The sequence below is a fragment of the Dipodomys spectabilis genome, unplaced genomic scaffold (genome assembly GCF_019054845.1).
Source record: "Dipodomys spectabilis isolate Male_0828 unplaced genomic scaffold, ASM1905484v1 ptg000230l, whole genome shotgun sequence".
Taxonomy (NCBI): domain Eukaryota; kingdom Metazoa; phylum Chordata; class Mammalia; order Rodentia; family Heteromyidae; genus Dipodomys; species Dipodomys spectabilis.
The window spans coordinates 2,823,328-2,844,193 of NW_024870907.1; the positions used below are offsets into that span (position 1 = coordinate 2,823,328).

General features: G+C 54.8%; 1 protein-coding gene across 1 annotated transcript; it reads right to left on the reverse strand.

Annotated features, from left to right (window-relative positions):
• Positions 1 to 896: 896 nt before the first annotated feature.
• Positions 897 to 20,615, reverse strand: Ttll1 (tubulin tyrosine ligase like 1). Its single transcript, XM_042697948.1, has 11 exons — positions 20,540 to 20,615; positions 18,674 to 18,788; positions 16,560 to 16,676; positions 13,177 to 13,385; positions 12,010 to 12,190; positions 11,720 to 11,854; positions 10,987 to 11,095; positions 9,829 to 9,972; positions 6,187 to 6,273; positions 2,141 to 2,304; positions 897 to 1,209 (listed from the first exon to the last, which is right to left on the reverse strand). The coding sequence occupies exons 3-11, from the start codon at positions 16,670 to 16,672 to the stop codon at positions 1,080 to 1,082; spliced, it is 1,272 nt and encodes a 423-aa protein (XP_042553882.1). The 5' UTR covers positions 16,673 to 16,676; positions 18,674 to 18,788; positions 20,540 to 20,615; the 3' UTR covers positions 897 to 1,079.
• Between the last annotated feature and the right edge of the window lie 251 nt (positions 20,616 to 20,866).

Sequence of the window (20,866 nt, forward strand, 5' to 3'; positions counted from 1 at the left end):
AAGTAACCACCAAAAAACTGGAAGTAGAGCTATGGCTCAAAGTGGTAGAATGCTAGCCTTGAGCAAAAGAGCTCAGGGACAGTGCCAAAGCCTTGAGTTTAACCGACAAAAATAAATAAAACTACACATATGTATGTATAATATATATACATATATATATATATGTATGAATATATGCAGCCCAGCATGGGTAGCTTACATGTGTAATCCTAGATACTCAGGAGGCTGAGATCTGAGGATCAAGGTTCGAAGCCAGCCTGAGCAGCACAAGATGGTGAGAACTAGATCCTGTTACCAACCTAACAGGGGAGGAAGGGGGCTTGGAGATCATTTCCAGGTGTGACTGAAGCCTGGGTCAGCAGGCGTCAGGTGACGATGAGGCAGGGCTCTTGCTAGGAGTTCCACTCCCACCACCCTCCAGGACAGTCCTGATGATGCCCTGTCAGTCTGCCTGCTAACTCACATGCTTCCAGATTTCTCTGTGCACCCTGGAGATCCAAGAAAACTACACACACACACACACACACACACACACACACACACAGAAGTCCAGTCCCCACTGACAGCTGCCAACCACGGTGACAAAGCCAGACGCTGGTGCTGCAGATGCCACGGGCAGCACCTGTCTGTGCTCACCTGTGCGAGCCTCGTCCCAAACCCTTGTGACAGGACAGGCTTCCCGGGAGCACTGCACAGGAGACTTCTGCAGACAAATGCCCGATTTCTCCAGAATCAGGTGCAGAGCGCTTCCACCAGATTAAATTTGTTGCTTTACCCTGCAGGGTCAGTCTCTGTCAGGAAAGCAGATCACGTTTTGGGACCTGTTAAGTTTAGTGCCAAATTTAAGAACTGTGCCGGCCTGGGGCTGTGACGTCACCGGCTCCAGCGTGGCTGTGTCAGGGTGCCACACACCTCCCAGAGGAGCGAACTCCTTGGCCCTCCACGGAAGTGCCTTTATTAAATAATTATTTACAGGGCTCAGGAAAGGAGAAGCATTCTAGAAAAAGGAAGCTTCAAAATAGGCCTCCAGCAGGGCCGGCCCGGCTGAATGAGCAGTTCTGGAAGGGCTGGGCTGGTGATCACTTCCACGTGTTGAGGATGGTCCTTGAGTCTCTCAAACGGCTCCCTTTGGGCCCCTGGGGCTGGCCCTGGCGGCTTCTGAGCTCTCGGTCAGCGGTCCCATCACCCTGGGCCAACTCCTCGTCGTACCTGCACACAGACAGTCTCAAGCACGGCACCAGGAAGCAGCCTGGCCCAGCCACTTAAGCAAACGGCTCTGTGGATGGCACAGTGCCTGGCAGTGACCCCGAAGAAAACACAGACAAGGCAGCAGTGAGTAGCAAACTAACCACATCCCCCAGCCCCTGGGGAGATGTGTGCCAGTGCCCTGCACATGAGTCATGTGACTGATCCTGCAGACTGAGGCCGGGGTCCGAGCTGGGGATCCACAAGGCAGTGGACGCAGACACAGCCTGGGCTTCGCTGGACTGGAGCCACAGAGCCCTGTCTGTCTGTCATATCTCCCACTGCAGGACATCTCCCCCTTCCCCCCAGGTCCTGAGGACAGTGAGAGGTCACTTGGGGTAGGCTTGGCGAAGGAGCATTCTTTGCCCACAGTGATCTCCCCGCAACCCTGACAGAGCTGAGATGCGGAGGACACAGGGTTAACACCAGGCTTTCAGTCTTAATTCAGAGCTTTACGGCTGAGGCCTATGGAGGGCAGTCTGCTTGAGCTTAGGGCTTGGGTGGTGTCCCTTGGCTTATTTGCTCAAACCAAAGCCTGTTTCCGGGTTTTTGGTGATTAACTGGAGAGAGGAGTCTTGCAAACTTTCCTATCTGGGCTGGCTTCGAACCATGATCCTCAGATCTCAGCCTCCTGAGTGGCTAGGATTACAGGCGTGAGCCAGCAGTGCCTGGCTCCCACCCCATGCTGTCCCAGCAGCCTTTAGGCATGGGGATGTGACCAGTGCTTCTTAAACAGTTACTAAGCAGAGCAGGTCTGGTTGAGCTCCAGAACACTTTCCTGCTACCAGGGCATTGTGTGTAGACTCATCACGGAGTGAAACACTGCCTAAGCGAGTCCACACACCAAGAGAACCCTCGTGCCTCAGCCTGAAGCACGGGACCCCTGCAGACTTACAGAATCTCATAATTGCCAAGCACCTCCTTCGGGGGGGACTTGTTCCACTTGCAGTCTGGGATCTCACCGTTGGGGACTGCGATGTTGAGAGTGTCATTAATCAGGTTGTACTTGAGGATTCGATCATTGGCGGTGCTGGAGGTGAGAGACGGGGATGCATTAACCTGCGAGAGAAAAAAACACACTTTTCACCCTGGCTGACTCTGCGAGGCGGATATGCGCTCTGGGGGGGGAACGTGGGCTGCCAGGAGCGTCACGGGCAAGAAGCTGCCATTGTTGACGCAAGCACCTTGCATGGGAAGCACTTTGGGTTACTTTTATTAGTTCTTAGTTGAAATGTCAATTTTTAAAGACCTGATCAGGACTAGGGTCTCACGCATTATGAGTCAGCGTTCATCACAAACATAATTTGTGTTGTGCGTGTCAGCTCTGTCCTAAGGACTCTGGTGACCCTGATCACGCGGCAGCGGGAGGCTTGCTGGAAAGGTAAAGGGCTATGTCTTGTGAGAAGATTCAAACCTCCCCAGTGCAGCAGGCTCCAATCCAACCAAGGCAGCCAACACACGGAGAGGTGGGGCCGGAAGGCCTCTGAATGTCTGAGCAATGCCGGCCACATGTGGCCAAACACAGACACAGCTCTAATGCTCTTGGTCAGCTGCTGCAGGCCATGAGAGATCAGAGACAGCAGATCTATGAACTGCTCAGGTTTCTCCCAGTTAGATGCCTCTGTGTGTGCGAGCAGAGGATCCCTTAACACCACTCTCGTATTCCACAGTGCCAAAATTCTTACTGGGACTATGTGAACATGGAGAGTTATGACCACATTAGAAATAATGGTCTGGGGGCTGGGAAGGTGACTCAGTGGTAGAGCGCTTGCCTTGCATGCCTGAGGCCCTGGGCTTGATTCCTCAGCACCACATAAGCAAAAAGAAAAAAACTGGAAGTGGCGCTGTGGCTCAAGTGGTAGAGCGCTAGCCTTGAGCTGAAGAGCTGAGGGACAGCACCCAGGCCCAGAGTTCAGGCCCACGACCGGACCCCTCTCTCCCCCCAAAAAAGAAATAATGGACGGGGCACTGGTGGCGCACACCTGTAATCCTCATTACTCAGGAGGCTGAGATCTGAGGATGATGGTTCAAAGCCAGCCCAGGTAGGAAAGTCTGAGAAATTTTTATCTCCAATTAACCACAAAAAATAAAAATAAAGATAAAGCTGGAATTGGAGCTGTGGCTCAAGGGATAAGAGAACTAGCCTTGAGCACAAAAGCTTAGGAATAGTACCCAGGCCCTCACTGCTAGGATCCTAGGTCACCAAAGAAAGCTTAAGAACAATTCAAATCATTCTACTTAAGATGCAAGAAGAGAAAACACAAATATTTTTTATCTACTCTGTGCCCAGCCAGCTTGACAGTGTAACAAGTGCCTGGAGACACCGCCAGGACCCAGCCTGCTGACTGACAGCATGGAGACACTGCCAGGGCCCAGCCTGCTGACTGACAGCATAGAGACACCACCACCACCAGGACACAGCCTGCTGACTGACAGCATGGAGACACCACCACCACCAGGACACAGCCTGCTGACTGACAGCATGGAGACACAGCCAGGACACAGCCTGCTGACTGACAGCATGGAGACACCACCACCACCAGGACACAGCCTGCTGACTGACAGCATGGAGACACCACCACCACCAGGACACAGCCTGCTGACTGACAGCATGGAGACACCACCACCACCACCAGGACACAGCCTGCTGACTGACAGCATGGAGACACCACCACCACCACCAGGACCCAGCCTGCTGACTGACAGCATGGAGACACTGCCAGGGCCCAGCCTGCTGACTGACAGCATGGAGACACCACCACCACCAGGACACAGCCTGCTGACTGACAGCATGGAGACACCACCACCACCAGGACACAGCCTGCTGACTGACAGCATGGAGACACAGCCAGGACACAGCCTGCTGACTGACAGCATGGAGACACCACCACCACCAGGACACAGCCTGCTGACTGACAGCATGGAGACACCACCAGGACACAGCCTGCTTGCAGGGAGCCGGGACAAACGCCATTACAAGATGGCGCCCGCTTCCTTTCAGCCTAGAAGTAAACAACTCCATATTAGGCAAGTGCTTGGCGGGGCTGCGAGTCCCCAGCTGTGCGCACGCGCCATCATTATGAATCCTGAGCCAATCCCGTGGCACCTGGTGACGGTAGAAGGCGGACAGCCAATCCTGAAGCGACCCGTGTTCCAAACCCTATATAAGCGGCTGCATTTCCTTGCTCGCTCTCTTGCGCTCAAGCTCTCCCTTCAACTAAAAGGCTCTCCAATAAAGTGTGATCTGAGAAGACTCCTGGTGTGGTGGTCGTTCTTCCTCGCTGGCCGAGAAGGGGTTCGCCGCACCTGCTGACTGACAGCATGGAGACACCGCCAGGACACAGCCTGCTGACTGACAGCATGGAGACACAGCCAGGACACAGCCTGCTGACTGACAGCATGGAGACACCGCCAGGACACAGCCTGCTGACAGCATGGAGACACCACCAGGACACAGCCTGCTGACTGACAGCATGGAGACACCACCAGGACACAGCCTGCTGACTGACAGCATGGAGACACCGCCAGGACCAGGACACAGCCTGCTGACTGACAGCATGGAGACACCGCCAGGACACAGCCTGCTGACTGACAGCATGGAGACACCGCCAGGACACAGCCTGCTGACTGACAGCATGGAGACACCACCAGGACACAGCCTGCTGACTGACAGCATGGAGACACTGCCTGGACACAGCCTGCTGACTGACAGCATGGAGACACCACCACCACCAGGACACAGCCTGCTGACTGACAGCATGGAGACACCACCACCACCAGGACACAGCCTGCTGACTGACAGCATGGAGACACCGCCAGGACACAGCCTGCTGACTGACAGCATGGAGACACCGCCACCACCAGGACACAGCCTGCTGACTGACAGCATGGAGACACCGCCAGGACACAGCCTGCTGACTGACAGCATGGAGACACTGCCACCACCAGGACCCAGCCTGCTGACTGACAGCATGGAGACACCACCACCGCCAGGACACAGCCTGCTGACTGACAGCATGGAGACACCGCCACCACCAGGACCCAGCCTGCTGACTGACAGCATGGAGACACCGCCAAGACACAGCCTGCTGACTGACAGCATGGAGACACCGCCAGGGCCCAGCCTGCTGACTGACAGCATGGAGACACCACCACCACCAGGACACAGCCTGCTGACTGCCAGCATGGAGACACTGCCAGGACACAGCCTGCTGACTGACAGCTGGCTCTCCCAGCATCCTGCACGGCTTCCTGGCTTGGAAAGGGACAGCAGGCCCTGAGCTGTCCAGATCCACATGAGCTTGGTGAGAAGACACGCGTTCAGAGCAATGACAGGGTGACGAGCCTGCAGAAGTGGGTTTCTTCATTCTCACAGTCATGCCAACCCTGAGCGCTTGGGGCCTGCGTTTCCTCTGCGTGGCTTTGGCTCACCTGCAGAGCACTTGGCCAGGTGGACTGAAGTGTGAACCACAGACGGGTGTGCAATGCCTGCCAGCGTGGCTGCCAGCAAAGGCCCAGGCACACAGTAGGTGTACACCTTGCCCCTTCTGGCACAGTCACCACGATGCCCTGACTAGTCCCTGATGCAGGCCGAGCTATGTCTTCCCACGGGCTGAAGAATAAGCATGCTGCTGCCACCGCCCAGGACATCAGAGGCTGTGAGCTTTGTTACAGATGGGAACCAAGTCCCCACAAGGACTGGAAGCCCTGCAAGCCAGGGCACCTGAGCCACCGAACTCATCCGGAGCTGGACCGCAGGCCCTCCTGGTGGCTGGGCCCGCAGGAGATGAGGGATCGGGAGCACATGGATCTCCACCACGCACACATGGCCACGCCTGAGCATCTGTGCCTGCCTCCTGTTGGGCCTGCGCCAGGCTGCGCGCTGGGCTGTGGTGGAGGCAAGGGGAGCGGCGGGTGGTGTGCGGGGCAGAGTGCAGTCACCTCGATCAGCCAGGGCTTCAGCTTGTCGTCAATGATGATGTCGTAGCCGTAGCATTCGAAGCAGTGCTTGTCGTTGTTCATCACCGGCTGAAGAGAGAGTGACCAGTGGGTTACATGGCAGTGTCAAAGGTCAGCTCCCTGGAGACCAGCAGGCCCCACCCACCAAGCCTGAAGCAGCCAAAACCTGCTTGTCCCTAACAATGTGACAAGGACCTCAGGGGGCACGATGCAGCTCCAAGCGCAGAGGCAGTGCGCGCGCACACACACACACTGTCCTCCAGACTGCTGACCACCCCTCTGGGACCCCAGTGACACTTTACAAACCTGTTTCCAGTGATGAAAAATTCATCTGCTTATGGAATCTTTAGCTCCCGCTTCCTGCTTGGCAAACAGGAAATGTTTCCCTCTTTTCCTCACTTTTTTCCATACTTTTTCCTGTCATACTGAATAAGTCCTTGCCAAAACATTTCAGGGTAATAGCAAAGCCCCTTTATAAAGCATCCTGGGGCCTGACTGTAAACACCGACAGCAAACTGAAAAACAATGAAAAGCCTCTCAAAGCTTGAAGATTCACTAGTATCTGCCCAAGCCCTGGAAATTCCAGATTTCTTAAATGTCTTCTGGTCCCGACTGAAGCAACTTGCCAACTGAATTTCCTGTCAACCAAACCCTGTCACCTGAGTCAGGTAGGAAAGCGACCTGTGGTCTCCCTTTCCCATGTAGAGCATGGGTCGGCTGAGCATGACGCTGCTACAGAAATGGATCATGGACCCTCCACCAGCAAGGGACCAAAGTCACCGGGGGATATGAAGCAGGGTGGATAGATGAGGAGGCAGGGAAATTAAATGATATTTAGCAAGTATCAGAAGGGCTAGACTCTGACATCAGAACTAGAAATAAGCGCGAACCACAGTTAAACAAGTGACACCACACCTACTTCGACATGTGACAACGGCAGGCATGTAAGGGAGGTCTAAATCGGTGTTCTCTTTTGAAAAGGTAAGAAGCTGCAAACTCTTCCTGAATGGGTGAGAGACAGAAAGGAAAGGCGCATGTGGAAAAATAAAGGCCTCAGCTGGGCACGTGGTGGCTCACACCTGGAATCCTAGCTACTCAGCAAGCTGAGATCTGAGGGTCACAGTTCAAAGCCAGCCTGGGCAGGAAAATCCACTACACTCTTTTTTTTTTTTTTTTTGCGGGGGGGCGGGGGGGCCCGGTTGTGGGGCCTGAACTCTGGGCCTGGGCCCTGTCGCTCAACTCTTCAGCTCAAGGCTAGCACTCTACCATCGAGCCACAGCACCACTTCCGGCTTTTTTCTTTTTGCTTATGTGGTGCTGAGGAATCGAATCCAGGGTCTCGTGCATGCAAGGCAAGTGCTCTACCACTGAGCCACCTTCCCAGCACCTCCACTACACTCTTTTAACTACCAAAAAGCCAAAAGTGGAGCTGTGGCTCAAGTGGCAGAATGCTAGCCTTGATCAAAGAGAGCTCACAGACAGCGCCCAGGCCCTGAGTTCTAGCCCCAGGACTGGCACCCCAAAAAAAAAAAAAAAAAAGCTTCAAGGTTATTTGTGTTTTGGGTGGTCTGCACCTGTCTTACTCACCCCAAAACGCTGTTAGGTTAGGAGTTGCTGGATGCATAACTATGTGTCTTCACCCAGCTCAGGATGTAGAATGACTGCAGACGGAAACCACCATTTTAACTCCCATTTTCTGCACAAGAAGCAGAAGTGTTTCTCTACTTCTCCTCCCCTCTAAATTCTCCCTGTTTCATCTTGCTATACTAAAATAAACTCTTGATAAAACTTAGTTTGTTTAGAGTTACTGAATTTCCTCTGTAATTTACAATTTCATTTCACCCAAATATACTTTAAATATTTTTCTATCACCTGCTGGCAGTGCAGATTCCTGCCCCCCCCTCACCCGCTGCCCTCCAGCCTCCCCAGCCTCCCTGGATCTGAACCCTCAGTAGTTTTACCTCCCAGGGACTCCTGCACCCCGAATCAGTGAGCTCTACTCAGACAGTAAGGCTCTTTACCCCTCAATGGGCGCTAGACCACGTTACCTCAAGTGGTAGTTCTCAGGGGGACCCAGGCTGGGCTGCGCTTCCCTCCTGAGTTGGACAGTTTCCTCCTGGAACTCAGAGGGATTGCATTTCCACCGAAAGCCTGGAGTCTACACCTGCTAGTGCTCAGGTTCTGTCCCAGAAAAGCTGGGCAGAGCAGCAAGTTGCTAAACTGCCTCACGTGGCGCAGCTGGCTCTCCGGCTAAGCATTCTGCCCCTCCCCTGAGCCGTGGCCCCCAGTTTCTCTGTCCCATGTTCTGGATCCAGGGCCTCCCAGGTGGTCCAGAGCCCACTCCACTCCCCACACAGGCCCCTCTACACACCTGTTCCGCGTCTGCCTCCACCCTAGCTTCTCTGAAGGCAACACACTTGGTCAAAACCAGGCAACTAAGCATATGCAAAATACTCAAGAACTGAGTGAGAGCCGGTGCCTCACACCTGTAATCCTAGCTACTAAGGAGGCTGAGATGTGAGGATCAAGGTTGGAAGCCAGCCTGGGCAACAAAGTCTGTGAGACTCTTACCTCCAATTAAGTACCCCAAAAAGCCAGAAGTGGCATTGTGTCTCAAGTGGTAGAGTGCTAGCCTTGAGCCAAAAAGTTCACAGACAGGACCCTGGTGCTCAGTTCAAGATGTAGCACTGGCACAAAAAAATAAAAATAATAACAATAAAGATTACACCTCTACATGTGCTGTTAAATTAGCAGCATCCAGTTCTTTCTTTTTTCTTTTGTCAGTCTTGGGGCTTAAACTCTGGGCCTGGGCGCTGTCCCTGAGCTCTTCAGCTCAAGGCTAGTGCTCTACCACTTTGAGCTACAGGGCCACTTCCAGTTTTCTGGTGATTAATTAGATGTAAGCGTCTCACAGACTTTCCTGCCCGAGCTGGCTTTGAACCATAATCCTCAGATCTCAGCCTCCTGAGTAGCTAGGATTACAGGTATGAACCACTGGGCCCGGCTATCTAGTTCTTTCTGATCAGTAAATTAACCTATTTTCGGAAAGCATGGGCCAGGACCTGGGTGGGGGATGGTGATGTCTCTCCCTTTCTGCCTTTGGTCACGCCAGCTCCCTGAGCTTTCCAGCCTGCCACAGCAGCGATGCAGAGAAAGCCATGGACAGCAGGCAACCTCTGGGCCACCTTACCTTCCCAGGTCCTCGTGAAGTTAGTTGTGGGATATGTTGGCGTCCTAATCTAGGTTTCTTGTTCCATTAAAGCTTCCTGTATCTGCGCTGAGTAGCAGTCACAGGGTGCGGGGGGAGGGGGTGTCCAGCTCTGCTGCGATTTACTCCAGGCCTCTCCACATGGACGCCTTTGCTCTACTGCTCCCCATTATCACGTCACCAGTGTCTCAGGGGTTTGGTAACACCACAGCTTACTGCGAGGTGCCCGGCTGGACCTGTCTTCAACCCCTTCCTAAAACCCTTGATCCCCTGGCGGATGCCGGCAGGGAGAACGTGAAAATGGAGATTGTCACTAGAGAACGGGCGCATCCCCAGCTCCTAAACAGTCCCAGAAAGCCAGCGGCCAGCCGCGCACAGCCCCCCACGGCCGCACAGGGCACAGGGCACAGCACTCACCGCCACGGCCTTGAGGGACTGCACGATGATCCAGTGGATCTCATCGAACAGCTTGCTCGTCACCTCCCTGCCGCGCGTGCTCTCCAGGTACAGGCGCAGGTTGCTCACTGTCCACTTGCCCCCATGGATGTGGTTGTAATCCTCCTGGAGAAGAGAGGCCCCCGCCCAGGCATCAGCCACCCGCTCTGTCCCCCCCCACTCCCACTTCTCTGGGTGCTGGCAGAGGCCTGGGACCCCTGTCCTGGGGAGGCCTGTTGCTTACTACTGGAGTTCCACAGGCTGTGTTCCGCCCAGCCAGTCACAGCACGGAGGCTCTTGGCCTTTACCACTTTGAGCCACAGTGCCACTGCCGGTTTTCTGGTGGTTCATTGGAGATACGAGTCTCAGGGACTTTCCTGCCTGGGCCGGCTTTGAACCATGATCCTCAGATCTCAGCCTCCTGAGTAGCTAGGATTACAGGTGTGAGCCATCGGCATCCAGCTTGGGCATGTTTTTGACTTAGATTATTTCTTCTGTGTGTGTGTGTATGTTGAACACATTTTTGACTTACACTACACTATATCTTGTGTGTGTGTGTGTGTGTGTGTGTGTGTATTGCCACTGGGGCTTGAATACAGGACCTGTGTGTTGTCTTTGAGGAGGATGTCCTTGCTCAAGGATGGTACTCTACCACTTGAACCACAACTCTATTTCCAGCTCTTTGCTACCTAATTGGAGATAAGAGTCTCATACTTTCCTGCCCAGGATGGAACTGAACTGGGATCCTCAGATCTCAGCCTCCTGAATAGCTAGGATTACAGGCGTGAGCCACCAGTGCCCAGCTTGACTTGAGATGGGTTTAGGGGGCCATGACCCCACTGGAGGTCAAGGGGTATCTGCAATGTGATTCTCTCTGTTCACTAATACAGAGCCAGGCTCAAGCACTATGCCTTGCCCAAGTGACAATGCTAGAAAGGTGGGGCTGGAACCTTCCTTCTCCGGGAGTCCCCACCCTACTCCTCCCCCTATACCCCAAGCAGGTACCTGGCAACACCTGCTGCCCTGTGCTCCAGCCCCTTCTGTGCCTGGCTTGAATGTGGTCCCTATCTACCCATCCTCTTGTAAAACAGGAAGGCAAGCCAGCTGGACGCTTCTACGCACTCGGGCGAAGCCACTCACCCCGTGCTTCTGGATGGCTACATTGGTGAGGTGGACGAACATGTTGTCCAGCTCGCTGGTGCTCGGGGTGTACTTCACTGTGCAAAACCGGCAGAACCCAAGCTTATACCTAGGGGAAATTCACAGGGATTCAAATGATACACAAGGAAATCTTCCCCTTCGTTCTTTAAACACGTATCTTTAGAAGCTTTTACTTTTGTATATTCAACACTAGGTCTCACTATATGGCCCAGATGGACCTCAAACTCACAATCTTCCTGTCTCTACCTCCCACGTGCTGGGCCTATGGGTGTGCACCACCATGCCTGACATTCTCACAAGATTGATATTTAGCTGGGCGCCGGTGGCTCATGTCTGTAATCCTACCTGCTGGGGAGGCTGAGATCTGAGGATCATGGTCCAAAGCCAGACAGGGCAGGAAAGTCCCTGAGACTCTTATCTCCAATAAACCACCAGAAAATCGGAAGTGGCACTGTGGCTCAAAGTGGTAGAGCACTAGCCTTGAGCAAAAGAGCTCAGGGACAGTGCCCAGGCCCAGAGTTCAAGCCTCACTACTGACAAAATAAAAAGAAAGAAAAGGAAAAAAAAAATAGATTGACATGTCCGTCCAGGCTAACTGCTCTCCTTTCCCCAACACCCACCCCGTGCAGGCCCTGTGCATGCCCTGCTTCGCTAAGTCATTAAGCCTCCAGAAAATGAGGATGAGAAGAGAGGCGCGGCCATGGGCGCTTACATGTAGCAGCGCAGTGGGCGGTACGTGGACACCAGGACATACAAGCGCAGGTCAAACTTCCGGCCACCGATGAGCAGCGGGTTGTTGATGTAGAGTGAGATCACATAGGCTTCCTTTGTGGACTGAGACACAAACCTGTACACATTAGGGAAAGCAGCCGTGAGATCGCAAAGCATACAGCGAAGGCCTGCTGGGTAAGAAGCCTTGACAGGAATTAGAGCTGTGTGTGTTGAGCTCACTGTCCAGATGGCACAGGAGCCAGGTGGGCAGGATGGGGTCTGTGGACTCACGAGGATGTCTTGCTGTCCCGGGACCACTTCTTGATCTGCGACAGCTTGTTAATGAGAAAGATGCCTTTGCCCTGGGCTTTGCCACAAGGTTTCATGATCCAGGTGCTGGATGGGCTCTTCCTGAACTCCTCCACAAACAGGTTGTAGTCGGCCGGCAGCATAAAGGTGACGGGCACAAAGTCTGAAAGGCAGACACGCCCCATGCTGGTAAGGAATCACTCAGTGATGGCCAAGAAGAGAAAATGCCCAGTGCTGGTGGCTCACGCCTGTCATCCTAGCTACTCGGGAAGCTGAGATTGAGGATTGGAGTTCAAGACCAGCCTGGGGATGAAAATATGAGAGACTCTTATCTCTAATCAACCAGAAAAAAAGCTGAAAGGGGAGCTGTGCTGGCTCAAGTAGTAGAGTGCTAGCATTGAGTGAAAAGCCAAGCAAGAGTGTGAGGCCCTGGCTGGGAAGGTGGCTCAGTGGTAGAATGCTTGCCTTGCACACATGAGGCCCTGGGTTCGATTCCTCAGTACCACTTAAGCAGAAAAAGCCAGAAGTGGTGCTGGGGCTCATGTAGTAGAGTGTTAGCCTTGAGCTGAAGATCTGTGAGTGCAGGCCCAGAGTTCAGGCCCCATGAATGACCAAAAAAAAAAGTGTGAGTTCAGATGCAGCACCAGCACACAAGGAGGAGGAGGAGGAGGAGGAGGAAGAGGAGGAAGAGGAGGAGAGTGATTTTGCTTATCATCACTTCTCACCCGGCCCAGCAGCTATGGTAATAAGTCTGCTGTAGATCCTACTTTACTCCACTGAGCCCTGGTCTCTGAACTCTCCCCATGCATAGGTCAGTCCCCATGGGGACCCGGGAGCCAGGCCGGCATGGCTCCCACCGGACAGATGCTGAATGGAGACCAGAGCTGGGAGATGCCAGGGACAGGGTGCTTCCTGGAGTGGCTCAGGGTCCTGGGCACCGAGCACCCCCTGCTCATCTCCACGCAACTCCAAGATGCTCACACTCAGGTGCCATACACACTCAGCTGCCACACCGATCTGGCGGCCCTGCCCACCCTGCTGGATGCACCTGATGATACACAGGTGCCACACGCCCCACCCAGCCCAACCGCCTGGCACACAGGCGCCATCTGGGCACCTTCCGCCTAAGGCCCCAGGGAAGGCACAAACCCAGGTAGAGGTATTTGCCATTCTCATCCTTCTCGGCCAGGGGGCTGCCCTCCTTTTCCAGCTCCTTGCGGTATCTCTTGATGTTCTTCACCATCAGGTCCTTGCGGGTCAGCTCATAGTGGTTGGGAAAGTGGTTGACGATCTGATCGTCCGATAGCCGGTACCCCGTTTCCACGCTAAACACGTTCCGGATGGTCTGCACGCTCATCCTGACAGTGAAGCACAGGGGATGAGGCACAAGTCCCTATCTTCGTGGTCTCCTCAGAACCCCCCCTTCCACGCGCCCACACCATTACCTGCCCCAGCCCTGGGCTGTGGGCCCATGGGGGTTGCTGGGACCTCACTATACGGGCAGGACCCAGTTTTTCTATTTTGTTTTTTTTCTTTTCTTTTCTTTTTTTCTTTTTTTTGTCCGGTCGTGGGGCCTAAACTCTGGGCCTGGACGCTGTCCCTCAGCTCTTCAACTCAAGGCTAGCGCTCTACCACTTGAGCCACAGCACTACTTCTGGCTTTTTTCTTTTTGCTTATGTGGTGCTGAGGAATCAAACCCAGGGCCTCATGCATGCAAGGCAAGCGCTCTACCACTAAGCCACCTTCCCAGCCCCTCTATTTTGTTTTTGCACTGGTCCTGGGACATGAGTTCAGGCCTGTCCCTGAGCTTCTGTGCTCAATGCCAGTACTCTACCACTTGAGCCGCAGCTCCACTTGCAGCTCTTTATGTGGTTCATTGGAGATAAGTCTCACAGGCTTTCCTGCCAGCTTTGTACTGCAATCCGTGGCTCTCAGCCTCCTGAGTAGCCGGCATGACAGGCGTAAGCCCCCGGTGCTGGCTTGGGCTCTTTTTCTTTGGTTATTTCTCACTTTTTGCCCAAAGGCCAGCCTGGGACTGTGATCCTCCTCGTTATGTCTCCCTGTAGCTAGGACTATCATGCCTGGCTTGTTGGTTGACATGCAGTTTTGATGGCTGATCTCAAACTACCATCCTCCTAACAGTCACCTCACAAGTAGCTGGGATTACAGGGGTGAGCCACCACACCAGGTCCCTTATTTTATTATTTTTTGCAGTGTTGAGGATTGCACATGCCAGGTACGTACTTGCTCTACCACTGGGCTACCACCCAGACTGGAAATGGATCCACTGTCCCGACCCACCTCAGTCCCCAATGCCCCCATAGGAACAGGAAAAACATATGAAGGGAGGGCCAACAACAGAAAAGGGGCTGCTGATTTGCAAAACAAAGAAGCTTGGAGCTGGGCAGCTATGGCTCACACCTGTAATCCTACCTATTCAGGAGGCTGAGATCTGAGGATCACAGTTCAAAGCCAGCTCTGGCAGGAAAGTCCTTAAGACTCTATCTCCAATTAACCACCAAAAAGCTAGAAGTGGAACTGTGGTTCAACTAGGAGAGCACCAGCCTTGTACAAAAAAGCCAAGCAAGGGCTGGGAAGCAGTACAGTGCTTGCCTTGCATGCATGAGGCCCTGGGCTCGATTCCTCAGCACCACATATGCAGAAAAAAGCCAGAAGTAGTGCTGTGGCTTAAGTGGTAGGGTGGTAGCCTTGAGCTGAAGAGCTGAGGGACATCGCCTAGGACCAGAGTTTAGCCCCCATGACCACCACCACCACCAACAACAACAAAAAACAAGCAAGAGTGCAAGGCCCTGAGGTCAAGCCTCAGTACCACAGAATCACAAAAAGGCCTCTCACTCAGTGGGCCAGGTCGCCCTCAGCTCTGTCCCAGCACTGAGCCAAGCGACAGAGCTGCCCGAGGAACACCAGGCTTGTCCTGATTTCAGGCCAGTGAGAGTCAGAAACTCTCCCCACTTGGTAGTGTGGGAAAGTGAGAAAAATCTCAGGACTCACAGAATCCACAGACGCAGTTTCTATAGGAGCGGCGACCTCACCCTGTGCTCCCCAGCACACCCCAGACCGCGCCAGCGCACCCAAAGCGTCTATGCAAGATCCCCTCACATTCAGCCATCGCCTGTCTCACTGGTATCACAGGTGAGGGAGCAGTCATTCTTACAAGACTCCATTTCCCATTAACCACCACAAAGCTACAAGTGCTCCTTGGGAGCTGTCACTTTCACTCAGTGTTCAAGTTTCCCTAATTATCTGGCAAATCTTTTTGCAGCCTGCATGGTGAAGGCTCGCCCCTCTTCATGCATGCGTTCTCCCTCTCCTCTTTTTTTTTTTTTTTTGTCGGTTATGGGGCCTGAACTCTGGGCCTGGGCGCTGTCCCTCAGCTCTTCAGCTCAACTCTGGGCCTGGGTGCTGTCCCTCAGCAATTCAGCTCAAGGCAAGCGCTCTACCACTTGAACCACAGCGCCACTTCCGGCTTTTTCTGCTTATGTGGTGCTGAGGAATTGAACCCAGGGCCCCATACACGCAAGGCAAGCAGTCTACCACTGAGCTACCTTCCCAGCCCCTCCCTCTCCTCTTTCTTTTCCCTCCCCAAGTCCTCCCCAGCTGCTGTCAGCCTCAAGGAGGATTTTTGAGTTCAGGGAGATTTGGGGTAAAGCTTCAGCCACACGGCCTGGGGTCTGTTTTTGGAGTCACCGGTGATAAGTAAGTTCCGCACAGGGCAGCACTGCTCAACAGAAATAAAACATGAGCTACCAAAGAGCCACCTGTGCAACTGTAAAGTTTCTAGTAGCCACATTCAAACAAAGTTCCAGCCAGATGAGAAGTCAGGCAACATCCTCACTGTCAGAAGGTTCTTAGCATCATGAAAAGAATCAACAGGGAGCATTGCTTATGCCTGTAATCCTAGCTACTGAGAAGGTTGAGGATAGTGGCTTAAAGCCAACCCTGACAGAAAAGTCCCAGTGAGACTCTTATCTCTAATTAACCACTCAAAAACCAGAAGAGGCACTGTGGCTCAAAGTGGTACAGCGCCAGCCTCGTGCAAAAGAACTCAGGGGCTGTGCCCAGGTCCTGAGTTCAAGTTCCAAGACTAAAAAAAAAAGTCTCTTTCATGCCAGGCTGGCTGCAAACTGCGATCCTCAGATCTCAGCCTCCTGAGGAGCTAGGATTACAGGCATGAGCCACTGGTGCCTGGCTAGTACTGATTTCTTTTCCTACCAGATGCAAGTTTCTGTTGGTGCTTGTGGCTGGTTTATGGGAGAAAAGCAAGAGGAGCACAAACTCCTCCCAGCATCCTTCAGCGTCCTTCCGCATCCTTCCAGATGCTGCCCCGGGGGTGGGTGTGTTGGGCCCCAACCCACTTGTTGGGCTGTAACACTTTGGACTTGGCACGAACAGGAAGCAGCCAGGATGAAGAAGGGATGACCACACCTGGACGAGGCACAAAGCCACCCTCTCTGAGAGCCTGGCCCTTCACGGGGCTGTACTCCTGGGGCTCAGAAACACAGGCAGCTTACCAGTAGAAGTTCCAGTCCTCGTTTTCGGTCACTTGGATCCATCCTCTCTTCTCAAAGTTGTTGATCAGCACGGACTTCTCGATGTCAGTGACCCACTTCACTCGGCCTGCCATGGTCCTGCGAGAGATGAGGCTCTGCATGCCGACAGCTCTACAGCCCACTTCCCTTCAGTCCCGACACACAAGGCCAGCACGGGCCCAGCCCCTGTGCACGCCATGCCGGCAGCGGCTTCCACCTAGTGCTACTACACCCGGGGCCCTGGCAGTGTCTAGGGGTGTCCTAGTGGGGAGCGGTGCTCCTGGCTTCCAGGGTATGAGGCCAGGACACTGCCCATCATGCTCCACTGCGCATGTGCACCCTGCCACAAATCCTCCTGCTCCGAACGTCAGCTGTGCAGGGCTGAGGACTCTGGTCAAGAGATGCCCACAAACATCCCAGGAGAATGTGGGGTGATGAGGCTAGAAGCAGGACAGACCCAGCTCCGAGTGGGCAGGGGACAGGCTGGGGACCAGAGCCTTGAGCTCCAGCCCCGTCTGCCCGCGTGCCCTCCTCTCATCGCCTTACCTCTTGCTCATGCCAACCATGATCGGTGACTACAGGGTGATCTTCCACGTGGATCTAACTTATTCCTCTCACAGAACAAGCACTGTGGTCCCCCCATGCTGCTTCTCCAGATACATCTGTCATTTCTTCTCCCGTGCCCCCTCGGCTCTTACTGCCCGTGCTCTCTGCCACCTCGGGACCTTGGCACATGCTGTGCATCCTTTCCTTGCTTTGCCAGGCTGAACTGCTCATGTGCCAGCACAGATGAGGCAGAGGCTGTGGACCTGTGACCCTCCACACCAGGCACTTGGACCGTGGGCATCCACAGTCCTGTTGCGATGGAGACCAGGGAGCTGGCTTCCATCTTTGCTGATGTCCGCCTGGGTCCAGCTCTGTGCTTGGCTGGTGGTAGCTGCTCAGTTCAGACAAATCGACAGAAGACAGCTACAGACTGTCAGTTCGACCGTGTGTCTCTCAGATAGGTGGCCAACCTCTTTGCATCTGTGTCGCGACCTTTTTTCCTCTTTGAACCTTTTTTCCCTTGAAAAAGCCTGATTTTCCAGTGCCAGGCTCTGCCTGGCTTCCACAGGGATGGCTGTGTTCTTTATTCTCCCCTGTCTGATCTCATCTGAAGAGGATGGGCTTGTTTACCAGGGACTCCAGGAGCTTGAGGGTCTCTCTAAGGGAGGCGCTCCACTCCGGGGAACAACAGGGATGCAACAGGAGCCAGCCTGCCTGGCCTCACACAGCTATCTCCGTTTCCCAGCCAGAGAGGCTGATGCCACCCTGGAGGAAGGTGTGGGGTGGGGTGCAGCGTGGCCGGGGCCTGAGGCCTGGCTGCACCCCTCACTCTCTGTGTGACTTTGAGTAAGCAACTTAGGAGTTCTCATCTGTACAGTTGGGCTTGGATGAGGGCTGGGTCGGCAAGCAGGGAGGCCCTGAGGACGAGGCCTGGCTGGAAGAAAACACTCAGGAGAGACTCTACAGTCCTGCCCCTCCCAGGGAAGTGCAAGGTCAGAGGGAAGGAGCCCCTGTAGGAAGCTGACCAGGGGCTGGGAAGGTGGCTCAGTGGTAGAGTGCTAGCCTTGAGCTGAGGAGCTGAGGGACAGCGCCCAGGCCCAGAGTTCAAGCCCCACGACCAACAACAACAAAAGCAGCAGACCAGGGGCCCTGCGACCTGAGCACACCCAGGCGACCAGTTTATGGGGTAACACGGAGTCTAACCAGAGTCACCCTGCTTTTGTGATCAGAAATGCCACTCAGTTCACAAAAACATCAGCAGTCACCACCTGGAGACCACAGCAAATGCACCCCAAGAGCCGACCCCCCACGTTCTGCAGACTCATGTCCCACGCAGAGGCCAAGTGCCCACATGCCCCACCCGGCGCATGGTGTCAGTGTGAGCAGAGGGGAGAGGAACAATCCCGGCTGCCAGGGACTGCTCCCCCAGCCCGGCATGGCCGATGCGGCCACATTCCCATCCTCATATTACAACGCAGGAAAAGGAGCCGCGAAAAAGGCCAGCTCCTTAGGCCTACCCCAGGTCCTCTTCCCAGTCACCTTGCGCTTACCTGTCACTGAGGCCTGTCACCTGTCACGCCAGGCTGCAGCGACCATAGGTCCCTCTGGAGCCACCGGAAAGCACAGGCTCTTTCTGTTCCACCGACGCTCACCTCTGGCTTCTCCCTGAAATGAAGACGAAACACCGATGAAGGGGCCACAAAATGCCACCGGTGACACAGAAGCAAGAGATAAACAATTTTATGAAAGGGGCAGAACTGGACCTGCCTGCCATGTAGGATGCTGAAGGATATCTGAGAAGGGATAGAGAGTGTGTCTCCACTCACGAGCGCCAGCCCCCACTCCTGTTCCCACTTCAGGCCCGCTCACCGCATGTGTTATCAAGGTCCACAGGACACCAAAGCCAGGAGGCTCCCTTACCTTACAGAGCCCTCCAGGCTCCATGTGCCCCCCAGAGGTTCATGTTTCACCAACGTAATCCCCAACTCCATAGCAGTGTGTGGAGGGACTTTGGGGAGGAGGTTAAGGAACAGGGGTCAGGATGATGGTATTAGTGGCTCTATAAGAGAAACCTAGCCGGGGTGTGGTGGCTCATGTCTGTCATCCCAACTACTCAGGAGGCTGAGATCTGAGGATCATGGTTCAAAGCCAGCCCAGGCAGGGAAGTCCATGAGACTCTTATCTCCAATGAACCACCTGAAAACCAGAAGTGGCGCTGTGGCTCAAGTGGCAGAGCACTCGCCTTGAGCTGAAGAGCTGAGAGACAGTGCCCAGACCCAGAGTTCAAGCCCCATGACCTACCAAAAACAAAAAAGAAGAAGCTGCATTTAGAACAGGTACATGAACCAAGAGTCCAAATTTCCCACTGTGGAAAACCAGGTTGGCTCTTCCCCAATCCTAATATACAAAGCTCTTTTCTGTAGAAAAGTACACATAAATATTGGATGATGTCAGACTGCTTTATTATCTTCTCCCCAAAACCAGAAAAATGGGTGGGGTTCAGGGTCCTGTGCAATGAATCTGACGTATCATTTTCTTCTGGGTCACACATTGGAATTGCAAGTCACTGGTTCAGCCATTTTCAAAACTGAGCATCAACCCACAGCGGGTGGCTCATGCCTGTCATACTAAGCTACTCAGGACGCTGAGATCTGAGGATCGTGGTTCAAAGCCAGCCTGGAGGACAGGAAAGTCCATGAGACGCTCATCTCCAATGAACCACCATAAAACCAGAAGTGGAGCTGCAGTTCAAGTGGTAGAGCCCTGGCTAGCCTGGAGCAAAACAGCTAAAGGATGGCACCCAGGCCCTGGCTTCAAGCCCTAGTACTGGCGAGCGTGCATGTGCATGCACGCATGCAGGAAATGATGGCTTCACAGAGGTGCACAGGGTGCGCGAGCTCCCGGCCGCCTTGTCACCGTGCCTCTCCCCGTCCCACTGGGTGACAGTCACGACCCACTGACTCTTGGCCGGTCTCTTCGTCTGCACAAAGAAGCTGCTTGGAGAACAGCTCCCAAGGACGGGACACTTCCACCAGCCATTCCTCCAATCCCCACCGCACACCCCCAGCCGCGGGAGGCCTCCCGCCTCGCCCCCCCCCCCCCCGCCCCCGGGAAGAGCGCGCAGGGCGGGGCGGCTCCGGACTCGCGCCCCGGGCTCTCCCAACAGGTGCGGGACGCCCGCAAAAGATGCCCGAAGCGACGGCACAGCTGGCAAACGAGCGGGAGAAATCCGAGAGCCCGGGATGAGCAGTAATAAGAGAAAGACCAATTACTGTAACCGGAGGGCGAGACCGGGAGGGCGGAGGAGGAAGCGGGCGCGGGGACAGCGAGGCCGGCGGAGCGGGGCGGAGGCCCGCGCGTGCGCGCTCGCCGTCACGGGCGCACGCCCCCCGCCGATGGCGGCGGCGTTGCCTCACCTGCGGGCCGCCCCGCCAGCCACACGACTCCGGCCCAGCCTCCGGCCCTCCCTGGGTCGCGCTCGCGGAAGGTAGCTCGCAGAGGGACAGCGCTCCAGCCTGAGCGAGCTCCACTTCCGGGGCGGCGCCACGGCAACCGAGGACGCGCCGGGTGGCGCCGCGATTCCTTCCGGGGTCAGGTAGCGGGCTCTCGATCTGGGAAAGGCCTTCCGCGCTCGCTGGTTCGGCGCCCCGAGGTGAGGTTGGGAGGGGTCGGGGCGCGGCGTCTCCCGCTGGGAGGCGGGGCTGCGGGGCGCGCCTGCGCGGATGCGGCGGCCCGGCGTGAGC